Consider the following 13,864-nt stretch of genomic DNA (forward strand, 5'->3'; position numbering starts at 1 on the left):
CAGGTCAATACTGGACTAATTACTGTGACTCAGAACTGTTGCAGTGCTCCTGGGTTTTTGTTTGTGTGTGACAAATGTAAAACTTGATTGCACTTTTGCCTGCTGCACTGCACACTGTTGGGGACTACAGACAATCCTCTCAATGAATATTAACATTTAACAACAATGCAACTGAAGGTACACAATGTAACTACAACCCTCACTGTCACCAACACTCTAAAACTGAAGATGCATAATAAACAGGAAAAGAATACAACAAAGGATGATTGACAAGTCGGCTGACGAATAACAACACTGTGTGGGCCACGAATGACCAATCAGCTTTATGCAGAACGGCGGGATTTCCTGTATGTGACGCAGATACTCGCAGTCAACAGTGGAGGCCCCACCCTTTGTGTTCCCCACCGCCCGTCAATCAAAATAGAAAAAAATCTGACAGTTATCACCAATTTCTGCGCGTATACAATCAGTGTAATGTGCTGATCATGTCCGGTGGCTTGTGACTATCAGGACCCTCCGTTTTACGACAAGTCACGCAATGACTGGTATGTAAAATCTGTTGTTCTTTACCCACGTAAGCTAACAGGCTATCTGAGGCATCCTCAGGCTAAATTAGCTCGCTAGCAGGCTAGCTGGGATTCTCGTCGGTGATATTGCTAATCAGCGCCGGCTAAGTTAGCAGTATCGGCTAACGCTCCGCTCGTTAGCTCGGCTAACTGGATTAGCCTGTTTAGAACACATCACTTATTAGCTCTGTTTTAACTAAACATTGCTACACGGCTGTATTTATAGAGGTTGTAACCATCAGTTTCTGTCGTTGTAGCTGCAGTGGGTTTATTACTTCTCAGTTTACCGACGTGAGAGTAACGTTACGGATGCTAGTCCTCTGTGAATCTCTGGTTTGTTTAGCTAACGTTAGCTGTTCTCTCACTTAGCTAACCTTTAACTTGTGCTTTTCACCTCACAGCCCCAGAACAGCCAATGAAACCACACGATATGGCTGCCTTGGACGTGGACAGCAGTCAGAGCGACTTTATGCAGCAGCAGGAAGGCAGGGGCAATCAGGTAAGATTTCCCTCTTGGCATCATGAATCTCATTATACGTCGTTGCTGCGTTTTCACTGAGTGGTGCCTACTGAAGTTCACACATTTCAAACTCGGAGGTGGGGGTTTGTACCCTGATTTGAACCTCTCAGGCAACACTTCCTCTCAGGCTATTTACAAATCCCGCCTTCTTTGCTAGGATTGAAGTGACTGAGTGTAAAAGACAGCCAGCTCTAAACAGTATTTTGGGTGTTATCCTATGTGCTGCCTGAGGGGCTCAACACTGGACAAGAACAGCCTTTAAAGGTCCCATATTGTGCCACTTTTCAGCAAATTAATGAAGGTCTCACATGTCCCCAGAGTGTGTCTTGCAAATTTTCAGCTCAAAATACTGCAGAGAGGGTTCATTTTACCATGACTATATAACATCTGAATTTATTCCTGAACTAAATGGGCTCTTTCAGCGTCTGAAGCTCTGAAAACCAACTGACCTGCTGCTGTCCTCCTGAAGGAAACCTGTCTCTGTGTCTGTGATTCATAATATGGGAGAAAAAAAAACTGTTGATCAAGCTAGCCAACACAGACGTAAATTTGTGTGGGAGACTTTCTTTCTCAACGAACCATGAAAATATCCCAGAATTCACAGCACAGTCATTGCTTTTGCCTCATGTCTATGATAAGTTTGTCAGACGGTGTCGCAGCTATAAATTCAGCAGTTTAGTGATGCAGAGTCACTTGAGAAATGACAATGAAGAAACTACCAGTTAACAAGTAGTCTTAATGGACTGTGTTTCAGACACTGTTTCATCATTTTGTTGTCTGGTATCTGAAGCAGGAAAATATGTAAATAAAACCACTTTATGGACAGTTTGATGTCTCTCAGCATTACAGTTTACACAGAGCTCTTACCTGTGGACACACGATCAAAGCTAATGGTAGCTGTAGCCATAATACCTGCACTATGTGCACTAAACTAAGGCTTTTCAAATAACTGTGGTGACATTGCCATAAAAAAATAAAAGTAATCCACTTAATCTTCAGTTCTTCAGATGCTGGGAGTGTATGATGACTCTTGTGTTCACTTTTGCAGCCAACAGCAGTACATTTGGTGTGATTTGCTCGTGGCTGACACATTTTAGAATTAGCCGAAGCAGCTCTAGAAAGTAAACAGACCTGGTGGGCTGTGAGGCAGCTGCTTGTTTTGAACAGCTCATCTGGCAAGCAGTCGGCAGTGAGGAGGCAGGTTTCTACAAAGTTTGAGTGAGACAGCTATTGGTTTGTGGTGGTATGTAGTGCTGAGGTCAAATTCTTACTCACTTGTAAAGCTGGGAAGCTATGTAGTTGAGGGGGGGGGGGTTGAAGAATGGCAGACATACATGTCTTACATCTTAGCAGCTTTTACTTTACACCTTTAAGTTTATAACAACTACAAAATACAATAAAAATGGATTTTCACCATATGGGACCTTTAACCTCCACACTTTAGTCTTCACTCTTTAGCAATGAGTCACACTTTCTATGTGGCCCAGACTAATGGCCACCCACTTTCTTCCTTTTAAACCTGGCCCATTGCGGGTAGGACACTCAGCCATCACCCCTCGACCTGCTAGCAACGACCTGCACTAAGGTTGGGTCTCCATCGTCAGAGGTGGACAGAGGTGCTGCTGCTGATGTGGTAAGTCGGCACCTCTGCTACATCTGATACAGTTTAACTTTAAGTGAAGCCTTCAGTCACAGATGAGCAAAGCTGGGGGAGTGGGGGTAAACTTGTGTTTGTTTGATGGAGGTACAGCCACTGCATTTTGGCATCAAAACAGGAGGAAGTCTCATTGCTACAGCTGGAACATTTTTACTATGCTAAGACTCATTCTGAGGTAGGACCCCGTATCCTTCTGCTGACAAGACTGGTCCTGAATAGACTATAGCCCCTTTCAGACAAACAATGCTTTGCGTTAAACTGACGACCACTGAACATGTTGGCTTCTTGTCTGAATGAACGCTCACTTTCCTGTAAAAGTTGTGAAAGAAATCCTTCTCGGTTGGACCTGAAACATTTCCGTATCACTTTCGACACAGCACAATTATGCACTGCATGCTGTTTTATTAATGGATGGGCATGCACAACAATAGTACTTAGAGTTGTGTGAAGTGATTTGGGAAGCCTTTTTCCACATTTCAGCTACAATACTGGCCCAAAAACATCACAGAGCACAAAAGACACAGTCCACAAAACATCTTTTCTCAATTTCACATCTAGTACAAACAGAAATCTCCATAAAAAGAAAAAAAAAAGTTATGATGAAGACAGAGACTAACTCACAAATAATAAAAGTAGTCCAAGTGTCTTTTGTGAAAGTATTATTAGGAAGTGAAGTTCAGTTTATTTCCAGTTGTTGATAGGAGTCTTTCCTCTGACTTTATTATTTATTATTTACATGCAGCATCGGATTGCAGTAGGATCCATATAAGCCATCTCCAAAGCAAGCGTATTGCACACATTAACACACATGGAACTGCAGTAACTTAACCGATTACTTATAGTTGTGAATTTTCCCTGACATAAAGACAGCATCAGTCCAGGTCAGGATCAAACAGCAAATCATATCATACTTTCATTCGCATCAGACAAGTGAGCTGTCACACACAGTTTATAAGCTACATCACAGCTGGTGGGATATATTTATTTTGCCTTTGATAAATAAGTAGTTTGATTGTCATCACACAAAATGTTCAGTCATTAGAGAAATCGTAAATAATTTAGATTATTAGTTATTTGCTCAGGTTGATAAATTGCTGTTAATTTCAATGTAGTGTTTTGTTTATTAGTGCATTATTATTATTATTATTATTATTATTATTATTATTATTATTATTAATCTGAATCTGAATGACAGAACGCCATCACTTTAACAGACAGAAGAAACCAGCAATGTTAAATGTTCCATGTTTGAAAACACTGCTGATTACTGATGACAATATAAAAATACAGTTACCATTGGAAGACCAGTGCAACCAAAACCACCTTATTGTATGTAGTTAATGCAACCAGCAACTAATTCTATTGCTTTGGGTTAGTCTGTTATGCAGACTGATTAAACAGCAACATTCACTGTGGACCACAAATGCATCAGTAGAAATGAGGCTCTTTGACAGCTCAAGATAAGCTGGTACAAGATGTATTTTGACAGCTTCAGTGTCAGAATCATGTTTTGCATCTGAGCTTATTCATTAGATAGGTGATCACCTGCTGTGTGCCTGCGTGTTTTAGTTGGCACCAAAACAGCCAGGAAAATCAGGATGTAAAATTCTCGTTATTCGGAGGTTTAAGTTTTTATTTTTCTTCTGACGTTTCTTAGTGAGGGGCTGCAAGGTGGATCAGTGGTTAGCACCGTTGCCTCGCAGCTAGAAGGTTGCCCGTCCGCGTGGAGTTTGCATGTTCTCCCTGTGCAGCGTGGGTTCTCTCTGGGTTCTCCAGCTTCCTCCCACACAGTCCAAAAACATGTTGAGGTTAATTGGTGATTCTAAATTGTCCGTAGGTGTGAATGTGAGTGTGCTTGGTTGTCTGTCTCTAAGTGTAGCCCTGTGATAGACTGGTGACCTGTTCAGAGTGTCTCCTGCCTTCACCCTAAGTCAGCTGGGATAGACTCCAGCCCCCCCACTACCCTAGTGAGGATTAAGCGTTGTATAGATGATGGATGGATGGATGGATTTCTTAGTGACATATATTCTACAACAGGAAGTCTTCTGGCTGGCATTCTGTTTTTAGGTTTTTCAGGTGGTAATAATAGGCATCACATGTAAAACTCAGTATTGTCTTTCTTATTGCTTAATAACATTTGATTCTGGAACAGTTTGGAATTTCAACATCACAGTATGAGCTTGGATTACATTCTGGCTCTGATTGGACTAAGACAAAATCGCACTTCTTTATATCCTGCCAGCAAAGCTGCAATTTTAGTTTTTCATATTTTCACAAGAGGAACTTGTTTGGCTGTGTTTTGGTTCCATTTCTAATTGGTCCCAGTTTATTGCTGTATTCAAACTGAGTGCATAGTATTGCTAAATATTTCTTCATTGAAATCAAATGAAACCAAAACACTGCTGAGAAATGTCTGTCATGACGCAGGGAGCACCACTTACAGGCGTTCATTTCAAAGCAGCTGCGAGAGAGTTAGATTTGTATATATACTCAATCAACACTTCATTACAGCTGTAGTAGCATGACAAAGCAGCGTATATAAGAAAACCTTTCTGCCTGTGTTCATGCAGCACCTGTTTGTTACAGTCGACACAAACTCAAGCGTGTTTGCCTATTTGCTCTGGTTAATTTCGGCTGTTGAAGCAACAATATGTAACTTAGGCAGAGCAGTGGCAGCGGTGGACTCTGGGGCCACAAGTGGTAATTACAAGATTTTGGTGCATTATAAGTTTGAGCATTGTTGGGTACCAGAACAAAACCCTATCAGCTGCTCCTACAACAAACACAAAATCATCGTCTTAATACAAACCAACAATTTGACTGTCCACCTCAACAGACAAATTATTGTTACGAGGTTTCAGTAGAAAAAAAGAACTTGCTCATTTACACAACGTTAGGATATTGAAACACAGCCACAAACAGCAATGAAAGAAAAATGTAATTCCCATACCAAGCTGCCACTTCAAACAATTCTCCAATATATAGTTGAAGACTGTTTCATTATATGACCAGCTCAATAAAGCAGATGCTGTCTCTTTCTATCAACATGTCTAGCTAGCAACTAAAACTCTGTACAAATGGACTGACTTGGCTTATGATCAAAAACAACAAGTCAACAACTTTGCTAATACAGCCAAACATCAATCAAGTGTAACAACACAAGACATATCAAGCCAGCTAATATTACTTTTATTTCAAGAAGCTGTAGCCAGCGATGAAAAGCAAGTCTGAGATTTAGTCGTTCCCGGCCTGTTGCTTGATTCCTCTTTCTTTTTCTCTTCTTTGCTTCCTCCATCAATGGCCTCTTCGCTCTCTTCATCTCTGCCATGATGTCTGTACTAAGGATTTTCTTCTTCTTCTTCTTCTTCTTTGTGCCTCTGCACCGGCAACAATCATGACCAGAGGCTTTATGTTTTTGAGTTGTCTGTCCATCTGTCACATTCTTGTGAAGAAAATTTCACAGGGACACCTTCCTTCAAATGTGACACAAATGTCCACTTGACCACAAGGATGAGCTGATTTCATTTTGGCAGTCAAAGGTCACTGTAACCTCACGAAACACATCTTCGGTAATAAGTCAAGGATTCATATGCGAGAGCTGACATAGTTTAATACAAGTGACTGTGTAAACTGCAGCTCGACTAGCATGAGGTGGTAAATCTGGCAACTAGCATTAAGGTGATGCCTGTACTCAGAATACCGAGATAATGTCTTCTTATAGCCAGCTGAAAATGCTATAGTGATAATAGTAGGTAGTATGTGACATAGTGCTGTCAAAGGTTATAGTCTCAGTACACCATCAAAAGCATTTTGAACTTTGTTTTTTAAAGTACAGTTGTGTAACGTTGCTTTGAAAAAGCTGTCATTCAGAGGCTGGTGTGGATCAAACAACTAAACGAAGACTTAATGAAAAGGTGCGCTTACCAACAGATTAAAAAGCTGACACCATCAAGCGTTGCTCGGCGATCATGCGTTGTTGTTGTTGGTCGTAAGGGTTTTCCTTGTGGGTCTGTGTAGCACTGATGATGCAGGATGATAGGCCATCGACTCTGTCTAATATGTGAGTTTTCTGTCAGACTTCAGGTGCGATTTCAGGACTCCAGTGTTCAGTTTGTTCTACTTCTTAACAAATCCGTCAATAACCTAAGACAAACTAGCACTAAATGCCCAAAGAAGTCACAACAAAAGTGTAAACACTCATATTAAAGTGAATAAGAATGGCACCATGCAGAGGAAACAAAACACTACTTCAGCTTCTACTGACCCAAAGAATTTGGCTCATTTGGCTCTTAGCCCCCCATATTTCAAATGCTTATGATCTGTTCAAACTTTCAAAAGCTGGTCATGATGAGACTTCTGAATGAGTGTGTTGCATTGCATAAGCTAATTCATTATGAACAGGTGCTTAATCATTTTGTAATGTCGCCCATTTTCTTTCTCAGGCATCAGATCCATCTACTCAGCTCACTGGGACTGACAAATGGGAGGTGTTAACCCCCACAACAGCAGTAAAGGATGAGTCTGGAATAATACAGATCCAAAGTCAAGGAATATTAACATCAAATGGACAGTATGTTCTTCCTCTCCAGAACTTACAGAGTCAGCCAATCTTTGTGACGTCGGGAACGGACGACTCCTCTGCCAATTCAGTGCCTAACATTCAGTACCAAGTAATTCCTCAGATTCAGACAGCAGATGGACAGCTGAGCTTCTCCACGTCCGGCGTGGAAGGACCAACTCTGACTCAGGACGCCACGGGACAGATTCAGATCTTGCCCGATGGTAGCCAGAGTCTCAATGTGACATCCACTGCAAACATCCTTAACAACAACCAGAACCTCATATCACAGACTGCTAATGTCCAGCAGATCCAGGGGGTTTCTATTGGCAGCTCCACCTTCAACAACCAGGGCCAGGTTGTTACTAACGTGCCTGTGGGTTTGCCCGGGAACATTACCTTTGTTCCGATTAACAGCGTGGACTTGGACTCCCTTGGCCTGTCTGGTGCTCAGACTATAGCAACAGGGGTCACTGCTGATGGCCAGCTAATTATGGCGAGTCAGCCTGTGGATGGCTCAGAGAGTCTGGCTAAGACAGATGATCACCTCTCACAGACACTACCAGTTAATGACTCGAATGCAAATCCTGAGATATTTGTGCCAACGTCTTCCTCTCAGCTACACGTTCACGCAAACGAATCAGGTCTGCTGACACAAGACGCTTCATTATCATCAGTGGCTACAGAGCAAGCTGACTCGAGTTCTGGTCTCCAGGAAGGCTTCATCCACCAGAATCAGGAGCAGAGTGTTCAGGTGTCCGCAGCTCAGCCCATCATCCAGCTGCAGCAGGTGCCGGTTCAGACCACCAACGGTCAGGTGGTGCAGTCGGTGGCGACAGGTGCGCAGGGTCTGCAAAACGTGCAACTGATCAACCCAGGAACCTTCATAATCCAAGCTCAAACGGTTACCCCATCGGGTCAGATACAGTGGCAGACCTTTCAGGTGCAAGGAGTGCAGAACCTTCAGAACCTCCAGCTGCCCACCACACCACCCCAGCAGATCACTCTGGCACCAGTCCAGACCCTGTCACTGGGTAGCCTCAGCTCAGGGCAGATCCCCAACCTGCAGACAGTGACGGTCAACTCAGTGGCTCAACAGGAAGGAGACACAGACACCCCTGGAGGTACAGCAGCGCTTTCTTATTTATCAGACTAGACACAGGGGAAGAAAAAAAGGAAAGAAAACTTAGCTTAAAGACACTTATTTTTGATTATTTTGACTGCTTTGACCTCCTTTCAGGACTGTGTGGGCATCTACAAACTGTGCTTAATTGACATCTCTCCTGTTCGCCAAATTGCACCTTTTTAGAGTGGAACAAATTAGACCCTTATTCTTATTAGCACATGGATTTAGTTGATCTCTGATGAATCCTAACATAACTCCTCCCACCTGCGAGTAGAGGTGTAATCAGTGAGCGTAACTCCAAACAACTTAGAGAGTGTGCAGAGCCTTTTAAAGGTTTTAAAGTCAAAATGCTCTTTAATTGATTATTTTACATGCCATAATTATTTGCTAATGTTCTAAATTTTTATTTTCTTGCATTTTTTTTTGCTTCCTGCCACTTAAATGTCTTTCAAAAAAGGCCCTCCTTAAGCAAATTACTTTTAAATTGCCCAAATGTACTCAATTACTGCTTTTATTAGGCTAATACAATGAAGGTCAACAGAAATTAGTTTTTAGTGCTCAAAGCAGAGAATCCACTGTGTGAACGGTGTCACAGCCCTTGTCAATCACACTTATTTGTTGTTGTTTTTTTCACAGTGTGTTTCATTGTACGCGTCTAACTGATTAAATGTTTTCCCTGTAGATCAGGTAATAGGTTTTCTTTTTAAATTAAAGACATGTCATGCCAGTACATGAAAGATAATGTAAATATTAACATTAATGATGACTGAATTCCTTTGATTTCATGATCCTAAGATGATGCATGTTGACTCACTGCCACACAATTTACAGAAAGATCCTTGTTATTAAGTCCACCTGCGCTTTTTCTACTCAGTCAACATTTTGTAAAGCGATTATCAGTAAAGACAATTTTTTTATTTTCTGATTTATCTAAACATTCAGACTTTCATTGTAAATACACTCCAGTTTTTATTTATTAATTTTTTTTACGTTTCTTAACAAATTCTTATCCCCAAATTCAACAAGTCCGTGTCCCTAAAGCCACTTTGTTTAATTTTTTTATGTAATTATAGCTGTCAAAACATTGTGATGAAATTTTTAATTGTACCAAAATCCATCCATCCATTTTCTGCCACTCATGTGGGCCAAAAAGTCCACACTGTACGCTTAATTAATTATCAGAATTGTCATTGATACATTTTCTGTCAATCAAGTAACTGTGTTTAATATGGAGTTTAACTTGTGAAATTTGCTGCCACGCTGTCAGTCACATGCAGTTACAAAGCAGCTGTCACTGTTCAGGCTTTTTGGCAACTTATTTCTAGAGCTTGTGTTGATATTAACATACATATTAATTTCAGATATTCAGATCAAGGAAGAGCCAGACTCTGGAGACTGGCAGCTAAGTACAGACTCTACCCTGAACACAAGCGATTTGTCCCACCTCCGGGTCAGGCTGGTGGATGAGGAGGATCAGCTGGGCCAAGAGGGCAAGAGGCTGCGCAGAGTGGCGTGTACTTGCCCTAACTGCAAAGAGTCGGGCGGGAGGTGAGTAAGCGTCGCCGGTGCTTTTCCTTCTTCTCATGTCTGTACTTCAAGCATATGTGCACTTGAGGTGTTGGTACCTGTGCTTCTCAGGGGATCCAGCATGGGGAAGAAGAAGCAGCACATCTGCCACATCGCGGGCTGTGGGAAAGTATACGGAAAAACATCGCACCTGCGCGCACACCTGCGCTGGCATTCAGGGGAGCGACCTTTTGTTTGCAGCTGGATGTTCTGTGGGAAGAGGTTCACACGCAGCGATGAGCTGCAGAGACACCGGAGAACACACACAGGTGCCCTTTTTTTTGCTCCCTCAGTGTTTGCACATCAGGAAAACATCCATAAAATCAGTAAAATGTGTTAATTTGTGCCCTGCAAAGTGTGAGTCACGTAAGAAATAACAGCGTTTGTTCCCCCCTGGATTTCCATGTAAAATGTCAGGTTAGGATTGAAGACCACTGTGAAAAACATATCCAGATTTCACAGACTTGTTGGTAATTTACCAGCTGAGAACGAGGTTTAAACAGTTTCTCCTGCAGCCTAATTTGCAGGATCTGTTAACATCAGCTCATACAACAAAAACATTGCAGTAGCAGTGAGCTGGAGCCTTCAGGAATTCAGCTTTCATGTACAGTTTTGTCCCGTGATTCAGTCTGGATAAGATCTAGAAACCATTTGCCATGCGTTGAAAGGATTATGTCTTTTTACCATACGAGAGATCCAGCTAAATATACTGACACAACGTAATGATGTGCAGTATGTGATGACACATAGTGCAAGGACAGACCTTTGAAAGGGACATTACCACTTGATCATACTGTTGTTGTGTTACTCTACCATATCATTGGCAGTCTGCGGTCTCTGACAGGATGGGCTAAAGCAGCATTTCATTAGGCTGTCAGCTGCAAGATATGAACAGCTAGAATTCACGGTTAACTTTTCAAGTAGATATTTCATAATTCTGGGACCCTAATTGGTAGTAATTGTAACCAGTTGTATAGTATCAATTTGTCATTTTTGTCAGTGACAGATTGGCGTTAGGCAACTAATTCAGAGTAACACTGGACCCAGGTCATACAGCATTCAGGAACAGCGCACAATGCAACTCAATGAAGAATGTGGATCTCACTGACAGCTCTCGTCTTTATTATTTTACGTTAAGTTTATTCAAAGATCAATCAAATTGAACTTTGCATGCCACTTTTTAAACTTGTTCTCATCTGTCTGATGATCGATGGTATGTTAAATCCTCTCCAAATGTATTCAGCATCAAACTCCATCTTTCAAACTATATTTTCCCGCTGGCAGGAGAGAAGAAGTTTGTCTGCCCAGAATGTTCCAAGCGCTTCATGCGGAGCGACCACCTGGCGAAGCACATTAAAACTCATCAGAACAAAAAAGGCGTGAACTCTGGCAGCGCCGTGGTGGCCTCGATGGAATCCGCGGGGTCCTCAGACAGTATCATCACCACGGCAGGCGGGACCACCCTCATCCTCACCAACATCCAGCAGGGCTCGAGCAACGCCCAGGACATCCTGGCCAACGCAGAGATCCCTCTCCAGCTCGTCACCACAGTAGCGGCAAGCGAAGTCATGGAGTGATTTACACTCCACTTATGAACTTCTACAACCTCTCTCATACTGTATACTCCTACTTGCATTTTTATTCAAGTTTTGAAGGAAGAAACTCAAATTATAAATATATATATATATATTTTAACACAGAAATAGTCAGTCCATGCCCATTCTCAGCTTCGACTGAGTAGAAAAAAACAAGCAAGTGGAGACTAAAGGTGGAAAAAGACATTGCAGTAAACACACAAGGAAATGCCTTATTTTGTACAATATTGTGTAGTTGAAATTGTAGGATTCCAGTTTGTTTTAAATCTACTTATTTGTTAATAATGTGTTTTTCATGAAAAACTTATTGGTAAGTTGAGCAATTAGTTTTTCCCTTTGCCTTTCGTTGATGGTATACTTTGATGATGTCCTTGGTAAAGCAACATTTGTTCCAGATTCCTTTAAGCAAAGACTAAATCTCACAGCACAGCTCATTTTTATCCAGCTGAGGTAAAGTTATTGTTTATGTCCGTGCAAAATTTTCATGTTGCCTGTTTTATTTTTTATTGTTATGCATCTTTGTTTCCTTGCAGTCCGTCTGCTTGCAAAGCCCTCCTTTCTCCCATTTTTGTCAATTTGCTTGCACCTACTACGTTTCGCAGGTGAAAAATGAAAAACAATCAAAATTTTTTTATTCTATTTCCTCTTGAACATATACTGTTGATATGATACACATTATTTGCTTATTAAATATTTTGACTGAACAGCTATTTATATTGGGCTTTACATAGACAATGCGTTTGTGATATTGAAGGTCTGAAATATTTCAAATGGCTCCATTATATGTAATTCAGATGTGTTTTTTGTAAGAAAAAGAAGAAAAAAAAAACCTTTTTGGAGGACTTCAAAACTAAAAAGGTGTTGTAATATAAAGAAAAAAGCCATCTTTTGGAGGTTAATTGCCAAATTTGACTACAAACTCAGGGTGACTTGTGACTGTGTGATATAAGTAGAGTAAATCACCCCTGTAGCTTCTCGGGCCATGGCGGGATGTTGTGAAGAAATGTTTTGTGATGGATGAAAAGTGGAGGTTAATTAAGCTGTCATCATGTTACCTATGCTCGTCTAATCCTACCATGTCAGGTTTTTTTTTTTTGTTGTTCGTTCTTTTCTTTTTTTTTTTGGATAACATTTAACTCTGTTCATGTTATGGACAGAAACAGCTTTTTTTTCCACTAATATGTTGCTCCATCAGTCCTATCATGCAGTTGAAAAAAAATCTGTGTATTACTGAAAGTGGTACTCTTTTTAACAGCACTGTTCTCCTCACTTTAATCTCCTTTTGTATAAAAATGTTTTTGTATACTTCCCAAGAAACTGTCCGTTATACTCATTGTCAGTAAATGTACAATGCTTCTGTCCTCGTGTTGTTTTCCTTTCACTGTACGTTACATTCCCCCCCGTTCCATTTTATGTTTTTAATCTCTTTTCTGACCCCTCCTCCCCCAAAATTGTTGAATTGTTCGATTGAATACACACTGAACAGTGAGTTTACTTTTGGCATTTTTGTTTTGTTTTTTTTCCTTTTTTTAAATAGTAAAAATGATCTAATGCAATCTGTTTTCCTCCCTGGACGACTTGGTTCTCTTCAGGAGATTTTTACCTGAATCAGATAGAAAGATGCTGAAATATTCAAGCGGCATCCTCATCTCCTGTACAACACTGAAGGTTTATCCTCACTCCAGTCTTCTGTACAAATATGTCAATATAACACCAATATAAATCTTTCTGGTACACTTGAATGTCCTTTGGTTTTTTGCTTTATTTTTAAATACTTTTTTCTTTTTAAGTGTATCTTGGTTGTACCATGTCTGCTCTCTGCGGGCAGTGTGAGATGTCATACTAAACTGAGTACAAGTGAGACACGTTTACATTTATTTTTTTTCTTCTTGTGCTTTTCGTGAAAGCTTTTGTTTTGTCTCCTTTTGAAGACATGTCACCCAGCCAAGAGGTTCATGCTCTCTGCACGGCTCGCTCTCTGGGTTAGCAGTCCAGTAGATGTCACTACAGCCAAGGGAGCAGGACGAGAGGTATGTTTGACCCCTTGACCTTCCCCATGTAGCGCCGCTAAGATGAAGACAGAAGTCTCCGAGGCTAACAGGAGGTGCAGACCCTCAATTAACCACAAGTTAATGTCACAGAAATGTCAGGAACATATTCTGCTGCCGGAGAACAAAGTACTGTCTCATGACTTTGAACGAACCCTACGGAGGCACGAGAGGTAGCAGCTCCGGATTTTATGACCTGGATTCGTGTATGTTGGAGTGAATTATCAA

The 13,864-nt window shown here is 41.1% G+C and overlaps 1 protein-coding gene across 3 annotated transcripts; it reads left to right on the forward strand.

Annotated features, from left to right (window-relative positions):
• The first annotated feature begins 378 nt into the window (after nucleotides 1–378).
• sp3a (sp3a transcription factor) lies at nucleotides 379–13,327 on the forward strand. Of its 3 annotated transcripts, none has more exons than XM_008298825.1 (7): nucleotides 379–545; nucleotides 968–1,065; nucleotides 2,624–2,719; nucleotides 7,186–8,425; nucleotides 9,789–9,975; nucleotides 10,066–10,262; nucleotides 11,278–13,327. In XM_008298825.1, exons 1-7 carry the CDS (start codon nucleotides 539–541, stop codon nucleotides 11,568–11,570), a joined length of 2,118 nt encoding a protein of 705 aa, XP_008297047.1. In that variant the 5' UTR covers nucleotides 379–538; the 3' UTR covers nucleotides 11,571–13,327. The 3 variants fall into 3 exon arrangements, with proteins under 3 accessions (XP_008297047.1, XP_008297048.1, XP_008297049.1); XM_008298826.1 differs by having other exon boundaries at nucleotides 10,075–10,262; XM_008298827.1 differs by lacking the exon at nucleotides 2,624–2,719.
• The last annotated feature ends 537 nt before the right edge of the window (nucleotides 13,328–13,864 follow it).

The sequence above is a fragment of the Stegastes partitus genome, unplaced genomic scaffold, assembly GCF_000690725.1.
Source record: "Stegastes partitus isolate 25-593 unplaced genomic scaffold, Stegastes_partitus-1.0.2 Scaffold1353, whole genome shotgun sequence".
Lineage (NCBI taxonomy): Eukaryota > Metazoa > Chordata > Actinopteri > Pomacentridae > Stegastes > Stegastes partitus.

Bases quoted from the DNA above. Each gene is read 5' to 3' on its own strand.
- sp3a (XM_008298825.1), top strand. The intron at 1,066-2,623 runs GTAAGATTTCCC...CATTGCGGGTAG, and splicing joins AGGAAGGCAGGGGCAATCAG to GACACTCAGCCATCACCCCT. The intron at 8,426-9,788 runs GTACAGCAGCGC...TATTAATTTCAG, and splicing joins AGACACAGACACCCCTGGAG to ATATTCAGATCAAGGAAGAG.